Genomic DNA, 22,856 nt, shown 5'->3' with positions numbered 1-22,856 from the left:
AAAAAGGGGGAAAATGATCAAAGAGAAAGGTCAGGACGGCCACATGCTAGTGTCCCAAGTGTTCTGCAAAATGCCCCACTTCTCCCTTGCCCATAAGGTAATCAATAAGGATAGGCAACAGGGTGAATTTACACCTAGCAAATTATTTATTTCTATTGTATTGATGCTTCCATGGGTCTTGATTTGATGCTGAGATAATATGCAGATGGGCTGCAGACATAATATGCAGGGTATGCTGCAGACATACCCTCCATGCAAAGCAACAGAAAACCAAATAAAAACATTCCAAAAAAAAAAAAATATCTTCCCCCATAGCTCTTGTAACATCTTCTCTATGTTCAAGGGATAAAGGAGGAAGACCTTAAAACTTGAAGTCTGAAACATTGTATTTTCTCAGGGATATTAATGTAACCTCATCGCTGTCTTACATTTCAGCTGAACCAAACCAATTTTAATTCTGGCTTCTGCAGAGCAATTCAAGTTATGCAACTGCAAGCTACAAATATTGCATATGCCCACCTTCCTTTCCTGTTAAGATACTTCCCAAAAAGGAGTTACATAAAATAATAAAAAATTTAATAGGCAACTTCTGCTATCACAGTTCACAATCTTAAGAGATATAAAAATACAGAAAGATAATTTTTTAAAAAAAATCTTTGCACAAATCAAGGTGAAGAACTTGAGAATTTGAACTTTGATCCCCCTCCCCCCAGATCTGACAATTTAACATTTCAAATTCATTATATTTGTGTGGGCATACAGACGCAGGAAGGTCTTCTTGCACCTTCTATTAACTGGGTTCATCCAAGCAGACATTGTTATCTGTAGCTCCCTTTCAAAAACATGGTACAGAAGACATGTCAAAATATACTTCTGGGAGACAACTGCGGTTATACAAATGCATGCCCCAAACCTGTAAGAACTCCATGGAGCCAGCCTCCTGACCAGACAAAAAGCTCAATGAATGGTTTCCCATATTGATGCACTAACACACAAAAAAAACCCAGCAGCAGACAAATATTGAGTATTTTGCTTAAGGACACTTACAGGATGCCCCTGTAAAGAGATGATATTTTCTCCAGCTCAGGAAGGCACCTTTTATTTATGCTCAGATATTGAGATAAGGGGATGTTTTATCCAAAAAATTATATTATGTGAATTATCCAATTACAGGTCTTAATTTTTTGAAGTCCTCCTTAGGGAGACCACTTTTAGAAATAGCTAAAGGGTCCATCTGAAGTCATTTCTTTTATACCAAGGAAAAGAAAGTGTTAGCAAGCATATTCTAGTTGAGTTCACTGTTCCAGTTGAAGAAAAAAAGACCCATTCTAGTCCAGACAATATTTTTAGGTTGGGGTTTTCTTTCTGGGGGCTGGTGGTCATGGGTGGTGGTGTTTGTTGTTGGTCAGGTTTTTTTTTAAACCCAATGATCTAATTCGTTTATCTCCCAATAAAAATGTTCTGTAACTCCTTCAGACTGAACTACAACTCTTCTGCTCCAAAGTCTCCTACATTGCTGGGCTTTGTCAGAGACGCATTGGTTAGCCATTGTCACTTAGGGGGAAAATAAGCACATTTGTTATTATATCACATACAATTATTTACAGTCAGGCACAGCACATCAGCATAGCAGCAACAGAACCTTTCTCTCATTCACAAAAATGATAGCTGAAAGGCCAATAATAGTAAAAATATTTTTGTAATGTTTTGATGAGAATACTTTTCTCCACAGGTTATCAGATCTTAATTATACCACAGAGCTAGCAGCCTTGCAGCACTCTGCCAGCGTATGCATCAAAATTATCACTATATTTGACTGTTTTTGTGCTTCAATGCACTTTAATAATTTGGTATCTCAAGGTTGGAACAATCAGCATCTAATGAGAATAATCAGCCATGCAAGACCTGTGGGGAGCTCTTCTAGCTTCTCCTTTTGCTTTTCCTTCCTCCATTTCTGCCCTCCCTCATTTATTTTATACACTTCTACTCCATCTCCTTCGTCTCGCCCCTCCATTCTGACTGGTCCCTAACCCTTGGCACTGGCGCTACCAGTATTCTCCTTCTCCATTGCTGGTTCAAAACAGGAAAGTACTTTGTTTGATTAGTCAGTTGTTGGAAGAAAAATGAGACACAAGGTATAACTAGACTAGCATATAACCATGTGTATTTAAAACACCTTTAATGCAAAAGCTCTGATTCAGTCTTCCATACCATATTTTAAAGAATACAAAGAAATAATTTTAATTTGTGCTTCCAAAGTTTCTTCGCAGTTGTCCCTGTACTTGTGAGAAAAAGTCACCTTCAGAAATTATTACATAGTTTATTACTGTGTAAATAAACACATCTTACTCATGTTTTCTTCATCATCTACATCCATTGTGGAATATTTTTGCTGGTTTCTTGGCTGGCAGAGACTGCTTCTGTCTGGAAAAGAGAGAGGGGGATATTTAAGTTTTAAGGTACCAACATACAAGGTAAAGCATTAAATCTCCTTTAAAAGCAGCAGCCTGGGCACTGGCTTTGCTTTGAGCTGTCCACAGTTTTTGCTCAGTTTTCACAGAGTATTTCGCTGAAGTGCCTACTTCTGTAGCTGAGGTGCATGCTGCAGAATTGCAAATTCGACAATGTTTGCAAGAATTTGGGTTTTTGTATGATGAACTACAATATTTTTTTTGGTCTGAAAGAGTATGTGAACTACTTTATCTCACTAGTATTTTTTTTAACTCAAAAATAATGTCAAATACACTCTGCAGGTTACCACAGAGACAATTCAAGCAGTCAAAGCACTGAAGATGCATTTTTTTACCCAGCACCAAACTGATGAATGTCTGTTTGGTTTGGTTAAATCCTGACCCAAGAACCCTCCTAAAACAGAGATGATCATCGATGACTGAAAGATGTAGCCTCATATCAGGCAAAGGACAGAGTGGGTAATGTGACCCTCTCTCCTACATGTCGATTTTCTTATTAACTGAAGTGTTGAGATGATATGACATATAGGTTAGCTGGCTGTGAGGAAACTGATTTTTATTAACCACAGGGACTTTCATTTCATCAAGAAAGACTGATCTAAAGGTGAATATAAGCATCTAACATGCAAAATATGTAATCTACCTAGCATTTGGTTTGAAAGAAGGCAACACTTTTACCCAAATCAAAAGCACTAATTTAAGGGTGATGGATTTTGTGGTTTGGGTTTTTTTATTATTCCAGTTCGGTTTTTACTGAAAAGTAAACAAGTACCTAATATCTGTTGCTTTCTAGGTAATTGCTCCAACCACATAATGCCACTAGTGCTCCAACACTGAACCCCTAAACCACACAGGGACTTATACTTTTAACAAAAGATCCATTATTACAGTGAGGAAAAAGTAGTGGAGCATTAACAGGCTTTGCATTCTTACACTGGAGTGGATCAAATCATGGAAATTTGGTTTGTACTTGCCAATCTGTTGAATTTTGTGCAGTTGCCTCTTAGCTTTTCTGAAGCATTGACAACTAAGTGTTGTGCTTTCTATGTTCTGCATTGCAATTTATTTTTTTTAATATAATGCACTCATTTTCTGCTGATTTTTTACCACAGCTAAAGTGGAAAAGTACCTGAAGAAAGTAAAGTCCAGTACAAATGCAAAATCATTCTGTGATAATCTAGTCTCGTGTAACATCTGTAAACTTTGATTCCTTTTGGTGACAGATTAAATTAAGATTGAAGTCCTACTTTTAAATGCGTCTTTGATTCTACTCCAAAACTATTATGAATAGGTCACAGGAATCACAGGGCAAAACTTCAACCTTCTTTTGTTATTTCGAATACTCCAATTAGCTCCCAGCAGAGTTTCAGTCTTTTATTTAGCTTACTTTTACCATAGACAGTATAAATTCTAATTATCTGTGGACATTTTACTTACACTGTACATATCTTAAAAGTTAATTGCATGGATGCTTGTGGGTAAGTGTTCAGGATACTGAGGACTCGGCAGAACAAGCAATACCTGATTCAGCCTGAGGCTGTGGTCACATACACCAGATCAGATGAGGGAACTGATTCTCACTGCTGGTATATTGCTACTGGTACCAGCAAAAATACCTGGGTGCCATGGCTGGGAAGAAGAGAGGCACGGTGATGTCTTAAGAGGATACTGCCAGGAATGGTAACGCCTTGTGAAACCAAGGGCTGAGGCTGCAGCTGGAAGGGATGGGGAGATCAGGGTAGGAAGCAAAGGTCGTTTGTGCCTTCAAAAATGTGGGAACACCGGAAGGTAGGTGGCATAAAAGACAATGCTTGGTTTCATGCCGCTGTATGGGCTGGCACAATTTATAGCACTGAAGTATTTGCTCTATTATATTACATTTTGCCCGTCCCTCAGCAAGGACACACATCTGCGTCTCTCATCCAGCTGCCAATGTCAAATACTTAGGAACTTCAATGCTTTGAGACTTCTTTAAGTGTCAGCACTGGTATAAGACAACAGAGTCAAGAGTTATCAACAAGAGGAGCCATATAAACCAATATGGTCACTTGATAATGTTGACACAATAAAATCAACACTCATTTTAACATAGCCAAATGCCTGCTCCATAACAATGAATTTGTTCGTCTCTCTTCCCACCTCTTGCGGGAAAATCTAGCTTTAATTCCACTCTACATTAAAACTGTGGTCAGCTTTAGCTAGTAAACAAAAGGCAGAACTTTGCACTGATGTTGTTCTTAATGCATAGATTGCACACTATAGTAATCCGAGTGCATAATATGGAATTACCAAGTTTTGCGAACAGAAACTAGATATTCCACCCCTATTTATTTTTTTAGTAGACACTTCATCCAAAGCATGCAAAAGCATGGTGCAAATCCAGAGTCCAGGCCTAAATGCCAAACATAATGAACTACACTGTTCTGCTCTGCTCTGCTCTTTTTTAAGCCAATTCGGTTTTACCTTTGCTAACACAAGAAGAAAAAAAAAAAATCCCACAAAATCTTCCATCCAAGAATGAAAGATATGTAGGGATACAGAAACATACAATACAGCTAATTACTTGACAGCAGTATAACCCACGGGGATGATGAAGGTGCACCCCTTCACCATGACCACAGCCACGGAAGCAGCTCTAACCACCCCTGTAGTCCAAACAGCTGGCTGAACCACTGATCTGCTGATGAACACACTCAAACTTCATCACTGATCTGCCAGAAGATGACTTAGGGACAGGATCACTGCATGATTTGCCCAGTGAAACTCTCACTTCAAAAACAGGTTTTTGTAAAACTGCAACCACTGACACATAGGCGATTAAAATGTAAATGTTAAACATGTATATCAGAAACATCAAGAAACTTGTAGTCCAAAACCAAATATCAGAAATTGGGAAATGCAGAATGACATTAAAATATACATATAGATGCGCAAGACTGCAACTTCAATATCTGTTCTGAATACTGTTATTCAGTAATTTAGAACAATTAAATCTGTTTATCCCCAACTAAACAAATCCTCAGCACACTACTATTTGCAATCTTTACAGCTTACTTTTCACAGCAGGAGCTAAGCAGCCCTTACTGAAAATGTTAAATGTGCCTGTAGCATTCATTACACTAATTAACGCTATGCCTCTAATAGTAGAGTGAGAAAGAAATATATCTCTATGTTTGTCATCACTTCACAGTTTCAAAAACAAAGCCCACATGCCTGCTGATATCCTGAATTTCCTACCGCCACTGCAAAATGTTTATGATCATCCCAGTTTGTGACCTGAACGAGTGTCTTTGCTCAGGCAAGACAATTCCTTTTCACTCTCCAACCCTGTCTGGAGAAGGCACCGATTTAAGTAACTAAGAGGATTCTGCACAAACAGGGAGGAGAGGCAATGACAAAAGATGCAAAACCACACTTTTGAGCACAATGAAGCTGTTCAGATTCCCCACTAGCCAGACAGCATAAATTCAAGCAGATCGTAAAAATATGACAATTAAGCAGTAAAACTCCCTGCTGATTTTGTTACCAGCAGTGCAGAATTTCAAGGGGCACAGAGCTAAAATACTTGACCCACGCATACTGCTTCTCCTGAGACTCCCAGGAGCACCTAAAACAAATGACAGAATTTCCACAACTGTTTTGTTTTCTTTTTTTAAATCCAAAGACTGTACAAAATGACTATGTAAACTCCATCTTACATGCATCAAAGCTTTAGGTAAACGGTGGGTTTCAGAGTGGTAATCGGTCTTCCGTGCCCCTGTCATCACTCATCTTGTTTGTGTACCACAACCTCTCTGCTGGTCCATAACAACTCCTGTTTTCCAGGTAACGTGCATATTCAAAGAGCTTCTTAGACCATCGCTTCCAGCTTGGGTACACGTACATGCACTCATCCTCTATGCAGCAGGTTGCTTTCCTTCCTCCATGCTTTTTGCTTTGCAGAAAACTTGTGCGGCTCTTCATGCCCAGCCCAGCTCCATCACCACTCCCCATACAGCTGTGAGACCAGTTTGAACTTCATGCCACAAAGACATCAGCTGTGACTGTCCCACCAGGCTTTCGTGTGAGCACTATCACACCAGGAATGAGCTCCCTGTGAGTCCCCAGAAAGCTATAATATTATCCTCTCAAATCCCACCCCAAAGCTCTCTCCTGCTGCAATGCCCAACAGTCCCAGAAACTGCTACCGAGGAGCAGGTCTGTGAGCCCACATCTCATTGCAATGCCATTTAATGTACCATTTATGTTTCCTCCCACACCACTAAAACTGATAGGCTTCAGCCCCTAGGATACTCAGGCCTTGTTCGACACAGCATGAGACAGCTCCAACCACAGCGCAGATCCCTTCAGCATCAGAGGATGGCTGACATACTTTGGGTGGGCTATTCCTCGTCTAAACTAAAATACTCATAATGACCTGAGGGGGATGCAGAGTTTCCCGTCACGTTTTACCCCAGCTGCAGGCTACAGCAGCCACAATCCTGGCTACTTCACTTCAGGCTGGCTAGCAGAGCCCCTGTCTCGTGACAGCATCTGTCCCAGTGCAATAATGGGGGAACAAACCAACCAGTAAATGAAGTTGCCATAAACCGGTGTGTTTTACTAAGCAGAGTAAAACAAACAAGTCACCTCAATCTTCATTTAGATAGAGTTTACGGAGTCAGAAAAGCCTTTCAAACATACAAGTGGGAGCTGATCAGAATTCCCTTTCTTTCTGACTTCAACAGCCTCTGGATTTCATCCATATACACCCTGCTGTAGTGAATGGGGCAGCAGAGCCACCTCTACTGCTTAATACTGAAAGAATTACCAGCCTTTTCCCTGCAAGTGATCGTGTTGCTACGCTAGTGTGTTACGCTGAACAAGAAATTGCAAATGTTTGTATTATTTAATGTTGGCAAGTATGTGTTTTATTGCCTTTCTTGCAGTACCGCCTGTCCCTAGACCCACTATTACCAGGGCCTGGAGCAGCAATGCTTGCATCAATCCCACGTACGCAAGTGTCAGCAATAACCGACAAAAACCAGAAATACTTACCAAGGAAGAAGGGATGAGTGAGAGAACTGGGAAGGGAAAACAGTTATTTTCCAGAGAAAGTCAAAAGAAATGCCTAGAGCTTGGAGACAACTAATTTCACGTAGGATGTGCACGTCCAAGGGCGCAGCGGCAGGAAAGGAGGACAGGACGCCTAGGCACTTCACTTTGCTTTTTGTTGCAGTGCTACACAAATGAAGAGCCAGAGACACTGAGCTGTTGAGATTTCCCCAGTCCCAGCTGGGAAGCAACAGACTTTGGAAAGAAGACACCACTTCAGAAAATCTGAGACATTGTCCTGCTGCATACTCCAAACATGAACACAACATATTCAAGAAGACCTCTGCCACCAGTTGGGCTCTCTGCAACACAGCAGCTCAAGGCAGTCTACCATCAGACAGGCAGGATCGCACCCCTGTCTGACCCAGGTCCCCGCAAGAGCTGGAAATGCCTGGCTCATCAATTTTTAATGACAAAGTGTGCTATGCTTCACTGCGGTAGTGCCAGCTTGGGCATCTCTCTCACACCTGGTCACCGTCCTCGCTAAAGCAGATGGACAGAGGGAGGGGAGAGGATCATGCAAATCACATAAGCTTTTTTCGCTTAAAGAGATTAGAAATTCGAGTATAACTTTTGCTAAATGGGCTACTTTTATTTGCTCTATAAAAGCGGCTTAAATTTACTTTCCTGTTACCATAGAGAAAGCCCAATTCCAATCCTAATTAACTCTATACTATCAACAAGGCTATAACTCTTGGCATACTGATATTACCATCAGCCAGATTATCTATTATGTATATTATGGACAGTATTATGCACAGTTACATATAGCAGTTAAGAGGAAATATTTCTCTACGGTAACAGAAACAGCAACACTCATTCCGTGTAGATACACAGCTCAGATACCACAGTCAATATATAATTAAAATCCAGCTATGCCTGAAAAGTATAAAAATTGTGTTTACGAAAGGTGAAATCTTTTTGTGGGCTACAAAAAGCAATGTTTACGCATTATCATGAAAGCACTGGTATTTTATTTTATCATGATGATGCATATTTCATGACAACAAAGAATGGACCAATAAGGCATTTTGGAATCAGACTCAAACTCCAACATCTCCATAGCGTGACCAGCCTGTTGTATGATATGCTGAATTTGGGAAAGGGATGCTCGCTTGTTTTCAAACTACCCCGCCAGTACTGTATATTGTACATGTGCACACAGCACATCATGTAAACTCTATGTACTTACTAACCACGTTTGGGGTTTTAAAACATATAACTGAAGCGAGTGTGAAGACTTAATACACTTTCCATTGAACTGATTAGCAAAGACAACAAAACCAAAGTGATAAATAATATTTTTTATTAATTATGAATTGAAACCAAAGTATATTTATTGTTTAAAAAGCAAGCATTTCAAATATGTTTGAAAAAAGGTGAGATGCTACTAAAAGTACTGTGTTTCAAAAGATGTTACGTATTCCAAGCTTGTGACTATCAGTCCAGGATAAATTTTCCTTGAAAATAAATTAATTCATTATTAGAGAAAGAACCTGGAAAGCTGTTGAAAAATTAATTTTCCTTTTGAGTAAAGATTCTTTTCAGAATTATTTACTTCAATGTGTATGAAACAGTAAAATAAAATGCTCCCAAGACAATAAAATGCTTTAAAGGATTTAGGTAGTTGAGGTATTCCTAAAGACCACAGGTAGCTTCACATCAATTTTAAAAAGTCCACACCACCACCACATATATGTAGCTAAATAAAGACTAAAAGTGTGAGCAGGTGGCTGAGAAATTCTTATCTGTGCAATTATCACGGCACCAGGCCAGAGAGATTTTGGGAGAGTGAGAGCTGATGCAAGTGTCAGGTCCAAGCCAGAATTAGAAGAAAAATAGGAAGAGGGTACCTCTCTTTTTGATTTATTGCCCTCAGAAGCATGATGCCCAGCAGTGTTCATCCCTCACAGCCCAGATGGAGTGTCACCACTGTCCTAACAAACCCAATTTTCAAAACTCACATTTGCTGCTGCCCGAACTTTGAGAGATGGTAGGAAAGCGAGCCAAGCCTGCAGCACAAGCTGGGCAGCTGGCACAGCAGCCGCCTTGGTCTGTGCTGTTACTCAGATGTTGCTTAAAGCTTAAGTATTTATTAAGATAAGCTTTTACATGCCTGTTGACTCTAAACACAAGTCTTGTTGCTTTGCTAGTGTCATGGCTTAAGCCCAGACAGCACCTAGGCACCAGGCAGCCGCTCGCTTACTCCTCCCCACTTCCAATGGGATGGGGAGGAGAATCAGAAAAGTAGAACTCGTGGGTTGAGATAAGAATGATTTAATAACTAAAGTAAAAGAAAATGTAACACTAACAATAATAATAATAATAAAAAATATAATAATAACAGTAATGAAAATGAATAAAATAATACAAAACAAAACAAACAAGAGAAAACAAGTGATGCACAATGCAATTGCTCACCACCAGCTAACTGATGCCCAAGCAGCAATCCGGCCCTCCCAGCCAACTCCCCCCAGTTATATAGTGAGCATGACGTCCTATGGTACGGAATATCCCTTTGGGTAGTTCAGGTCAACTGTCCTGGCCATGCTCCCTGCCAGCTTCTTGTACACCTGCTTGCTGGCAGAGCATGGGAAACTGAAAAATCCTTAACTTAGAATAAGTGCTACTTAGCAACAACTAAGAATTCAGTATGTTATCAACATTATTCTCATACTAAATCCAAACCACAGTGTGCCAGCTACTAAGAAGAAAATTAACTTTATCCCAGCCGAAACCAGGACAGCTAGGTAGGCTCAGACCTTGCTTAATTTTTCCAGTAGTTTTAGCCTTGGTGACTATTTTGGAAGCACAGTATGAAGAGACATTTTTCCCCCTCAGAAAAAAGAAAACCAACAAATAACCAATGTTCTTACTGAAGTAGTAGAGCTGCTAAGGAAACATTTTACTGTACTGCCACATTTGCATTATATAGCATCAGCATAACTCCAGTGTAAAATGAGGAAATTAGTTGACTGTAATCAACATGACTTGTAAATAATTGTCACCTTATTTAGCACATCAAACTGGCTCCAGTTACCCCTGCAGCACCACTGAGTGCTCAAGGACAAAAGACTTGGACAATTCCTGTTTGAATTACTACAGACATGACCAGTGAGCTACCTGAACCAAGCCAGAGGCAAGAAATGCTGCACAGCTGCCTCACACTGCCATGGCAGGGATAAACCCTCCTGAGGAGCTGGGTTATCAGTCTGGGCTCAGCACCATGTCCCCACAGCTGAACGTCCTGTTCCTCCTGCCTAAAGTAGAGGAAAAGCAAGCTCCTGTCTGCTAAAAGCATAGGTAAACAGGAACTCCAGTTGCATAAATATTTGTATAAATCAATGTAGACCGTTCGTGGCATTACTGAAGTTTATAAGAGACAGAATTTAGACAGTTGTTTGGTGGGTTTTTTTTAATTTAAATAAGTGTGCTAAACAGATTTGGGGAGCATCAGTTAAGATAAACAGCCAGGAAGAAGGACAGTTGACAGAACAGCTGTAAGGCACATAAGAGATGCAATGCTAGAGTAATAAGTAATGCAGACAAATGACACTAAGCTGTCTGTCCACATTTTCTAATGAAGCGCTTGCATCCTTCTAAGGTTTAACCATATGTGTTTAAGAGTTAGTCTAAATACATTCTCGGTGTATAATGAATAACCACATTTTTTCCAAATCTTTTCCGTATTAAAAAATACACTTGAGAAAAGTTAGCAGTGCTCAGCACTTTCCTCCAGCACCCAGGACTGCAATAGTGGATTACCTCTGTGTTGCTCTCCTCACTGACCTGCTCTTCTGCAGAAGTCGCCTAGCACAGACCACAGGCTAGTAAGCCCATGCTTTGGTTCCCTACATGTTTTGCTGCAGGCACCAAAAGTCACCTTGCATGGAGTAGAAGGGGTTCAGGAGAGCATATGGGGTGGGATTCTGCCACCTACATGATCCCATCACTACATTTCAACTCAACAACGCACATTCCCACTGCACACAAAGCCGTGTGCACGCCATCTTCCCAGGCAGGGAAGAGCTAGAAGAAGAACTACTAACATATATATAATATTTTACTATACTAACAGATACAGATTCTTGGTTCATGGACTCCACACACATCCATAGAATCCTCCCTTTACTTGGCAAGCAATGGCTCAACTGATCTAGACTGATCCTACTTGACCTTACTCTAAAACTGTCCTACCAAGGCTAGGATCTGACTTTGATGCCTAAAGCAAGGAATAAAGTACACTTGAAGTCCCTCTTAGAGCACCTTGGGTAGGAAGCTATGCTGGGAAGCTGTGTATTTTTCATTACGACTCCCCTATCCCAAGCACATCACTAGAGCAAGAAGACTGTGCATTTTATAGAAGTAACACATCGCTGATTTCCATTACAACTAACTTCTAACAACCATGCCCGTAAAGTCAAAAACACTTTGAAGAGAATGAATTAGATATACTTATTAATGAAGTCCAAATAACATCTACTTTTTCTGGCGAATAAAATTCAAACAGTACATATAACGTGTAGGGGACAGTACTTAGCTGGGCCAGAGAGAATGAACTTCTCAGCACTTTTTATACACATATTAATTAGGAGAATAATCTTCCAAACTTGCTCCCATTGTACTCCTTGGATTATTTTATTTCCCCCCCACTTGGCTTCCAGAGCTACAGGATTAGGTAATTAAAAAAAAAAAGATTTTTAAAAGCCCTTCCAAATACAGTAGGACCCAGTATGCTTCCAGAAATTGGGGGTAGATTTTTTCCAGACAAAGGACTCTGAACACAGGCTGCTCACTACAGAAAAGAGCTTCCTCTCTTGCCAAGGTATGTTTGATTACTTCTGAAATCATTAATAATTCAGTTATCATTGCACTATGAAGAAGGAACAGCATTTTTGACATCTTTGACCTTCCAAACTTTTATTTGAGCAGCTTTCATAATGCAGCAAAACTGCAATAATAAACTCATTCGCTGCCTATAAATAATCCATTTAGCAACAGACGTCCAGAAACCTCTTGGGTCCTACAGGCGCAAAGTCTCCACACTGCTTCAGCATCGAGATTGGGTAATTGTTGGTGGCATCTGAGCAAGGACAGCTTCCAAAAGGACTTCACTGAAGTCATGCATTTGCCTCGGACAGCAGTTGTGAATAAACTCTCAAGTTTTGTTCCTAAAAACCTGTTTGGGGATAAGTGCCACAACTACAGTAACACTCTCCCAGAGCACTGGAAAAATTTATATTTTGGAAAAAAAAAATAATAAAGGAAAAAGTTTAATTGCTGCTCAGAGATTTACAGAGCTTTCAAAAATAACAATAAAGAATAATTGACATAAATATTAGTTAACTGATTCGGGTCAGCGCATATGCAGCATGTTGTATGTGGAATAGGACTGTAGAGAAAACCTGCTCCTTGGCTACATGAACCGCCTTCTCTCAGGTATACTGCTAAAATAAATTCAGGTTTCAACTGTACTATGCTGGTGTAGTAGAGGGGATTTTTGCTCTTAACATGGAGCGACAAACCAAAGTCCAGCTGTTGGCTAAATACACTCACCGAAGCCAAGTGATTCTGCATAGCAGCACACCCTGCAATATTTGGACTGCAAGCAGTACTGCAAAAAACTTTCCTTTTCTAAATGCATTATATGCCAAACAGGAAAGTGACATCTAAATGTATGCTAATTTAAGTGGAGTCATGAAAAAGTACAGTATACTTACACGTCTAACCCTCTCCTGGTTTTGAAGTCTCTATTTCCCACAGAGTATTTCCAAAGATAGGAAGAACACCAGAAATACTTCAAAATGTAGTAGCCTAAACAACAGTATTTACTTTTATTTTCCCAAGAGACTACCGGAAAGATTTTTAACTAAATGTTGGCTTTATCAAGTACATACTGCACAAGTACAAAGAGAGATACAACTTGTGTTTCTTTTGTTTGAATATTCTGTATATTCACTACACAAAAAAAAAGTTGTGGAGGACCCTTTTAACAGCTATCTTGGTTTATCCTCATCATTGAGGAAAAACTAGGTATACCCCGAAAGGAAAATTTAGCAGCTACCCAATGTTTTATGTTACCAGAGAATGGCATATACGCAAAAAAGCATAACCTGACAGGTGAAACAAAACTCTTATTAGAAGCAAGTAAAAGTCAGAAAGCTGCAGCTTTAGAGAAGTTTCATATTTACTGAAAACTACTCTCCTTCTGAACTTTGAAAGCTAAGTAAAATAAAATGTTGGGAGATATTTTGAACAGGATCCTTCAACATTTCTTTTACTCTATAAATCCAAACTGAAAACACTGAAGTTGCACTTAGCAATGAAGGTTCAAAATTCACCCGAAAACTTCCATGTTTATGATCCCTCCCCCCCAGCGCTTTGTTTCAACCCTACAGCAATTAAAACACTACCTTTCCGTTCTGATCGTTTCTTCCTCCTCCGTTTACAGTGCCGGCGGACCGCGCTGAAGAGGGTCCCCATGCCGAGAGCCGTGGCTATAAGAGATGCCATGCACACACCTACAGTCCACCACCACCAGCCCCCTCCCAACGAGGCAGCGATATATTCCCGAAAGGAGGGTTACCCCTGCCTTGCTTTGCGCTCTCTTCACCTAGCCAAGGCCCGTTCCTCAAACTGCAGGATGCATCGATGCACAGTCCGATGAACAAAGATGAACGAACGCTGCAGCTCATCCCTACCCGCCGCAAGAGGCACATGTGACAATTAACCCTTTGGTAAGTGAAAGGGGCAAAGAAGGACAGTTTGCCTAGAAGGACGTTATTGAAGACATCCTCACTACAGGCTGTGGAAAAGCAAATTTATTTTTATTTTGTTATTAAAAAAAGAGGGCAACTCTGGTGTGGCTTCAGCCTTATACATATCTCAGAAACAAGGAGAGTCATAAGCAAGGAAATGTATGAAAATGCACTAGGATGTATAAACATTTCATACATTGCCTAGAAAAGCACAAAATATATTTGTGAAAAGCAGGAATACAAAAATATGCAAGTCTCAAAGAGCAATGTTTTAGTCACACATTTTCCATACGAGGGTTTGTATGCCACGTCTGACCGAGAGACTTCCCAATGTCAACATTAACAGTAACATTTTCCAGCCTTTTCATAAACAAAAAAACAACATGTGACATTGTGGGATAATGTGATATTACCCTGTTCCCCCAATATGAGCAAGCAAGCAAACACACATTCATCCTGTGGATCCTATGGATCAGCAGCACAGACTGGGGGTTGCAGCTTTCCTTTAATCCTGCCTGCAGATTAAACCTTGCAGGACAAAAAAAGAATCTTCCAGCAGGTGATGTTTGGAGGTGCAAGCTCCACAGGTTTCCTCAGTGTTACTAGAGTGAGGAGACTTCTCTGACAAGTCACCTCCACCTGCTCTCAGACCTTCATTTCTCAGTATACCAGGCCTTGGCTCTTTGGAAGACAGCACACAATCAAATCTGGATAAACTCTAGTAGATGATTTACATGGACCATCATATTTTGACAACTAGCCAGGCTGGCATTTTTTGAAAAGCATTGCCACTGGCATCTTAAATTAGCAGTACTTCACTAGCAATAACCAACACACTCAAGCTCACCCCTGGGATTGGGTTGACCTGCTAACAAGGAGCCCTACCTCTCCACCTCCAGTTCCCTCTGCTGGCACTTGTTCTCCAGATCCCAGGTACCAGCTTTTTCATCTCCAGTCTGTGATGGAAAGCTTCTGAGACTGAGTTAATTTGTTGACTGAAATTATTTCTGCAGGAAGCCTATGTGCTAAGGGCTGCAAACTTCCCCACTTCAGACGAGATGAAGTTCTACTTCAGCATCTATGCTAATGGACACTAATTTACCGAGGATGAAAAAATATCAACAGGACCATTTGTGCTCAGTTTACACAATTTAAAAAGAAGAACCTGCCATGGTGGAACAAGCCATCAATGCCACGGTCATGCTACTACATGTTCACCACCCATCCAAGCCCAGGAGGAAATGCCATCATCATTTAAGACCAACTCCCCAAACCAGTCTTCCCCGGAGCAATAAGGTGTGATCTTCCTTTGTAGCAGACGTAAGGTCAAGCATTTTCTTATGCTTCCAGCATCTCTCCTTCCTTTGCTAAATACTGCCAGCTTGGGCTCACAGACCAGAGGATGCTGGATTAACATGCTCTGAATTAACACAGCAACATCATTTCTCCCTTCATGGAAACAAAAAATAGCTTAATTTAAAAGTGACAATGGTCTGACATCAGGCCCTGCAATGCTACATCCCAACAGGTCTATGTGATCACAGCAAGATTAAGGAGGACACCAAGGAAACCCCAGGGAAGCCCACAGCTCTAGTGTCCACAGCATGGGCACTGGCTGCACATTGTCAGAGCACTTTCCCATCTGACCAGACCTAATTCATGATTCAAGTTAGCCATTCTGTGCCTCACTAATTAACAGTTTCAGCCCAAGTTTGACATTTCAATCCACATTAAGTTGTGCATGATGGGGAAAGGACAAGGAGGGTGAGGTATCTACATCTACACAGCCCTGAAGGAAAAGCACCATTGATAGACAGAGAGAAAAAGGGAAAAAACACTCCTTAGAGCAATGGGAATTCATTTTCCTCCTTTGAGCAAACAGCACGCCTTGTTAAAAGCAAAAAAGCAGCCTGTGAAACTGCTAAGCTCTTTACCATAATTCTTGCAGCCGTTGAAACTTTCACCACCTTGCTCTCACCGCAAGTGAGAAAGAAGTACGTAACAACGTGTATTTCTCCTTCCCTTTCAGGGCAGAGCTGCTGCATTAGGTATTGAAAGTTCAAAAGTGATTTTGCCTTCAACAATTAATTTATCTGCTCTAACATGCCAGAGATTTCATTTGCAGGACTTGTTGTAAGACTCCTCTGGGTCACCCCTGTAGCTCTACTCTCCAAAGCAGCTTCTACTCTGCTAACCATGGCTGCCCAAGACAAACTGACTCTGGGGTATGAGAATCAGGAAGAGGATCTAAGATAATTTTAGCTTGAAGGATGACAGCTTTCAATAGAGAAAAAGATGTCTATAATCTGACTACTGACTAAGGAATGTACACGATGCACTTGGGAGAGAAACTTAGTGACCCAATGCATTCACTTGCAGTTGGCACATTAACAACAGTTTTAGGAAATAAAAAATACACTATCTGTAATATGTATGAGATTAAATATTCAATATCCGTAAATATACTGCAAAGTCTGCATGATTAGAATAAAGCAGGTTAAAAGCTGAGCGCTAGGAGGCAAATGCAACCCACCAGAACAACACCGTGGCATTCAGTTCTAACATGTTTGTTGAAAGCAGTAAATCCCATAACATCTTGTATTTCACAGATTCAACACCCACTGAGCCATCAAGCAGAGACTGGACTGCCTCCTCTCTAAAGAAAAAGCAATTCCCAGAGGGAACCTGGTTACATCTTGAATACTTCCATTTGACCCGCATCACTGAATTAGGAATACAGAGACACAAAACAACTGAGGTGTCCTCCATCAAAAGCCCAGAGGTAAACTAATCCAAGCGAGACCAGGAGCTACACAGCAAGACTGATGGAAAAATTCAGTAGCTTCTCAATTCTCCCCTCTACCACCTAGATCACCAGAACAAAGCCAGCCTAAGTTTCTGTGGATTTCTGGCTTGTGATAGACGGGGTTTTGTGGCTAAGTATTTGTGAATTCAACCTGGAGGCCCCGTAGCTATGGCATCTATAGTCCTTTCCCCTCCCTAGCACCAGGAGGCTCCAGGCTATGGTGCAGCCCTTCTGCCAGACACAGCACTTATCAAGCATCTCCTTCACCCATCACTCTTCACAAAACTCATAGGAATAATCTATCGTATCTTTAGGTACCCACCAGACTCACTTCAAATCAGGTAAGTTGGAAAGCTGCCGGGGAAAGGAGAAAGAGGACAAAAAGAGTTCAATCACAGAACACAAAAGAAACTCACTACTACTTTTTTTTTATATATATAAATTACATTAAAATCTCTATGCACCAAAACCATCCTTGCAAATCTCATTTACTTATAGATTTGGCCACTATCATCAGCTTACTTTATACACTCTTTGAAGAAATAGTCACACACCGTATTTTGTAAGCACTTTTAGTGATTTTTTTCTCTCCCACATGCAATTCATGTATTTTTCAAGCACAAGGATGACATTACAGGCCAACAGCAGTTTTCCTGCAAGTTTTGTGTACTGCAGCAAGAATGAATATAAATTAGCAGCAGCCACCAGAATTTGTATCAGCTAATTACAGCCTAAGCATTTGCTCGGCACAGCAAATCTCAAAACACAAAGCTGCTGGCTGCACACCAGGAACCCCAAGAGCTCTGATACCATATGCCTCAGCTTGCAGTTCAACTCCTCAGGTGATTAAATCCGCTCCAACAGCACCATCTACTGTTACACTACATCAATAATTGATTTTACATCTATTGCTCCCTTGACCAAGGAAGTCTAGAGACCAGCTCCAAATTAGAAATAACTTCCGATGTTTGCAGATTCATTCTACAGTAAACTATTTTGGAACATATATTTATTATGAAGTTTTGTATTCTTTGTCTCTATCCTTCTTACTGGCTTACTTTGAGGATTAAACATATAATTTTTAACATAGGTTATTTCTGAAGGACTCCTCAAATACCCATGACTGTCTGAAATGTATTTAAGATGTGCTTCCAAGGAAAAAGCGATAACCATTCAAAGAAGAAAACTGAGCAGGCTAGATCTCCCATTAAGTAACATCAGTATTTTCATAATCATTTAAAAGATAATAGATGCAGCTACCCAGTGTTGCTAAGGAAAATAACAGCTAATTGGAAGAAAAATCTAAAATAGTTTTAAAGGACGTTTAAAAGCCTCAAAGATCTTGATATTATTTTATAAAAAGAAAAAAAAAAGAGAGTCATGCAGGTAGGGTGATGTTTGGCATTAGGAGACAGACTTACAAAGTGGACATATTTCCTCCTTTCCCACGACAATCAGTTATCAAGCTTGGCTCAAACATTCAGCAAACTTTTAAGTCCTACATGCCAGCTTTGCGTATTTATTTTATTAATAGGTATTGGATAAAAATTTGCAGTCAGAAGGGTAAGTAATTTTTGTAACATGTACATCGACTTGATAAAGTTAGATAATTTCTTAACAATATTTTCTCTATTTTCAAACTGTACTGATCCAGTATCTTTGCAAGTATTTAGTGTACAAACATAAATAAAAGTTATATATAAAATAATAAATAAAGTTTTAAATAACTCTTTAAATACATTAAGATGAATTCTCTTCTCCAAGTCATGAACTGAATGCATCAATCAGAAAACAAAGAATCTCGCTATGCATTTGCAAATATGGTGTGCTTACCTTTTTAACTATTGGAGACACATGCTGATTCTGCAACCTGCAAAAAGAGGAAACACAGTTAGTATTTTTTTCTTTTACAAATTTAAGTGCATTACAAATAGCAACTCCTCACCTTAAAAGGGACAAATTTCTGATTCTGCAAGAATAAACACTACATACTACATATATGCAGTCGCAGAGCCAACTCCCTTGTAACCCCAGCAAAGGGAGGGGGAGAAACAATTCTGCACACTCCTGGTTGGGGGAAAAATAAATAAATAAATAAATTAAAAAATCAAGACTGAAGATGCTTAGTACTTGGGGCCAGAAGAAACATCCCAGAGGTACAAGCAGCTATTTAGCAGAACCCAATCTGCAATCTCTGCACCTTCTAGCAGAAAGGGTCAGCAAAAAATCTGGCCAATAGTGGCTTGAAACTAAAATCAACTTCTGTGTTATCACAGCCAACTTATGTTGCAAGCAAATCTAAAGTTGCCGTCTTGTTAGATTTTTTAATTTATTTTATTTTTAGTGATTTATTTTAATCCATATAAACACCACCTCACGCTACACCCCCCCTTTTCAAACACCAGTTTCTTGACACTTCTTGACACAGGCATCGGTGTGCATTCTCCTGAAGTGCCTGCAAAACTGGAAAATCCCTGAACTACCAGCAGTGGGGTGGGAAAGAAATGGCAGATGTAGGGTAAGAAGGATACAGGAAGGACTAATGCTACAAGAAATTTTCTTTTCTATCTGTGAATACATATAAACTGCACAGCTGTTCAATCAGGAACAGATGGCTTTATTTTTACAGATAACCTCCTAGTTATAAGAAAATATTTATGTGACTTGATCAGTGTGAAGATACACTATTCTAAAATGGTTTGGCAAATCACTTCCAAAGCAACAGAGTATTTCAGTCAAGCAGCTACCTTCTGCAAAAACACACACAGTCCAGCAGTTGATCAGAGTGGGGACACCACCTGTACCTGTAAAGGATTTTGATACTTGCACCCTGAAAAGACAAAAATTCTGCTGTTACACTGCCCACAAGAGGGTGCTGGCACCCTACAAAAACTTTCACTAAATTTAAGTTACACAGCATGCACAGCACAGCTACGGACAAGACAAACTGATGAATGCATATATCATATCTTAAACTGTTTTGTTCAAGTTGGACAAGAAGGGATCTGGCACAATATTTAAAGTCCATACACTAGACGATTGCATTAATTCAATCTTGATTTTTTTTCAAAGACATTTCAATTTCCCAACACTTTATGGTGGCATTTTCCAATAATCCAGAAAAATATGCCAATAACACATTGGTCTTAGCATGAAGTAGTAAAAATGCCTAGAAAGATCAATGCAGTGTCAACTAAAGTCAACTTCCCACACTGCAATGGACTATACTTAAGCCCACCAAACGAGGTACAGTATTTGCAGCATGACAGTTTACTATTTCCTTTAATATTTTCCCAACTTAGTAGCCCCGTATCTGCAATAAAAACTCTTCCAGACCTGTGGAATATGAGCTATAAATTATGTGTGATGTGAAATTCCAGTATTTGTGGCAACATCCACCAAAATAAAAGGTATTTTTTAAAAAATGAGGTTTTGATAATTCTCTTTCTACATGAGCATTGCTTTAAATACAGTTACAATTAATCCTGAGACAACACACTGCTAGTAGTTTTTAAACTAAGTTTTCACATTAGTGTAACCTCGAGTTGTTTTAGAAATTGTATTCCTTAGATGCCATATTATCCCAGTTGGTAATTCCCCGAGTTTCAAACAAACTAAACAAACACAATTCATGAGACTTGGGACTTAAAATAAGTTTACCACTAAGCACAAAAAAATCCTTATATATTGACAGCTGCAGACAGTTTTACAGGGTAAGAACCAGCCCACAGGCATGACGCATAAGGAACAGTTTTACAGTACTACTTAAAAACATATCTATAGTGAAAATCCAAACGTTTGCTTTCTAAGTCTTAGTTTTGCAGCTGGCAAAGCACAGCAGTCCAAGCCCATACTGAAGGAGGTGAACGGGAGCTGGCAGTGTGGGCAGGATGGGTGCTGCTTCTGCAGAGCATGGCCACACCAGCACCACAGCACCTTTGCCCACCCCCAAGACACTACGCTCACCTGCTCAACACCAGGAAAAAAAATGCTCATTTGATATTTTTTTTTCTTTTAAAAAAACACTTATAATTTAATCGCAGTCAAACTGGGCACACCATGCCCTTTGCACTGGGTTTTCGCGGCAGGCAGAGCTGCGTGGGCAGACGCTTGCTTGGGGCTCTGAGGGCATTTGCTCAGCAGAGGATCGCTCTGACCTGAGGTTTTGTGGCTCCCGCACCAGCATCAGCAGAAGAAAAGGCCCCTTCGAGCCAGCTCCACTGCTGAAGGACTGTGAGCAGTAAAGCTGGGTGGAAGGAAAAAAATGAGACTTTTAACACCTTAAACCAGTAAAGATGCTAAATGAGAAAAAAAGGGAAATACCACTATGTTATAAAACAAGGAACAAACCTCTCATCTTCTACATGCCCTGCCTGGCTCTGGATACTTCAGGGCTTGCTCAAGTCATAACGTGCTTCCCCACCACCTTTTGCGGGGAGATTGGTGTTTGCCTGCCAGAAGGGGGGCTCCTCTAGGAGCTCAGCATCTCCACATCGTTACTTCTCCAAAAATCAGTAAACCAATTCTTAGTCCCTTATGAACATCAGGAAACAGGCCCCAAAGACAGTATGCTGCCTTGTTGGCATTTGCTTCCCTCGTGAAACTACAAATGTCATTTTAATACAGGTTTTTCCTCCTGCCACAGACAGGAGTAATATAAAGACTTCAAAAGCAAGCCTGAGAAGAGGTCTTCTTTTTCATCACATGGCTGGAATAACAACTAAAAAGCAAAACAAATGGAAATCAAGTGACTTCTGAACAGCTTCATTTCTAAAAATGACTAGTGAGTTTATTTACCCAAAAGAGTTCAGAAACACTCCCAACATGATTTCTTCCAGGGCTGCAAAGGACAGTTGAAACCCATCTGAAGAACACGTCACACTGGACATTTAGGACTTTGTGAAAATACTAACTTTTTAAAGCTCAACTGAAAACATTTCAAGGCAATGAGAATCTAAACAGACATCTGATAACTAACTTCATTACACAGACAGTATCTCACATGTATGAAACAGCATCTCTAGTTTCTTGGAGGAAATCTGCCAGCCCTTTGAAAACTTTCTTACGAGAAAGGCACTGAGAAGTGCATCCAGCTAAAATTTTGAGGTCTTCATTGGTCAAACAGTCCTAAAATATTTGAGAAAAGAGAAAGATTTCAGGGCTTTCCTTAAGCAATGGAGATCTCCTTCCCTGAAGGCAACGAAGGCCTCCTTGGCTGAGCGGGTGGCGGGGGTCCTGCGATTCCAATCCTACAGCTATCACTGCTGCCTTGCCCAAACAACACCCTGCCCCATCCCAGGAGCCATCAGCCCATCCCAGGCCCATCTCCCCCAGCACAGAGGAGCAGATGCACACCGCCAGGCTGGGACCCACGTTATGGGGTGAGAGGATGGGATGCCCCATCCACGTTCCTCCACGGGGAGCCGCAGCCCCAGGTCCCAGGAGTGACACCAGTGGAGGAGTCAAGGGGAGCAGGCACCTTTGTGTTGGGCACACACAAAAATGCGCCCATGTTCCCCTCCGGTAGCTTACAGTGATTTTCCAACATATTTTAAATTTGCAAGGTACTAGAAGCATCAATTCAGTTCTGTAAGATTTTGGGGAAAAAAGGATGGCCAATCACAGAGCAAAACACCCACCCACAAGGGACAGGAGGTCCCACCTCGAGACACAAACCTGCAAGAAGCACCCAAATGCAAGGCAATTATCTGGAGGCACCACCAGCCG

General features: G+C 40.5%; 1 protein-coding gene across 3 annotated transcripts in view; it reads right to left on the bottom strand.

Moving 5' to 3' along the window:
* ADARB1 (adenosine deaminase RNA specific B1) overlaps nucleotides 1–22,856 on the bottom strand; it is a 91,131-nt gene that overhangs the window by 47,879 nt on the left and 20,396 nt on the right. For all 3 annotated transcript variants that reach the window (XM_075027759.1, XM_075027758.1, XM_075027760.1), the window contains 2 exons: nucleotides 18,963–18,999; nucleotides 2,350–2,424 (listed from right to left, as the gene is read on the bottom strand). In XM_075027759.1, the coding sequence (XP_074883860.1) occupies nucleotides 2,350–2,377 (28 nt within the window). In that variant the 5' untranslated portion in view covers nucleotides 2,378–2,424; nucleotides 18,963–18,999. The remainder of the gene's footprint in view (nucleotides 1–2,349; nucleotides 2,425–18,962; nucleotides 19,000–22,856) is intronic.

The sequence above is a fragment of the Buteo buteo genome, chromosome 5 (assembly GCF_964188355.1).
Source record: "Buteo buteo chromosome 5, bButBut1.hap1.1, whole genome shotgun sequence".
Lineage (NCBI taxonomy): Eukaryota > Metazoa > Chordata > Aves > Accipitriformes > Accipitridae > Buteo > Buteo buteo.
Note: the sequence above shows the minus strand (reverse complement) of the source record. Positions and strands in the feature narration are given on the sequence as shown.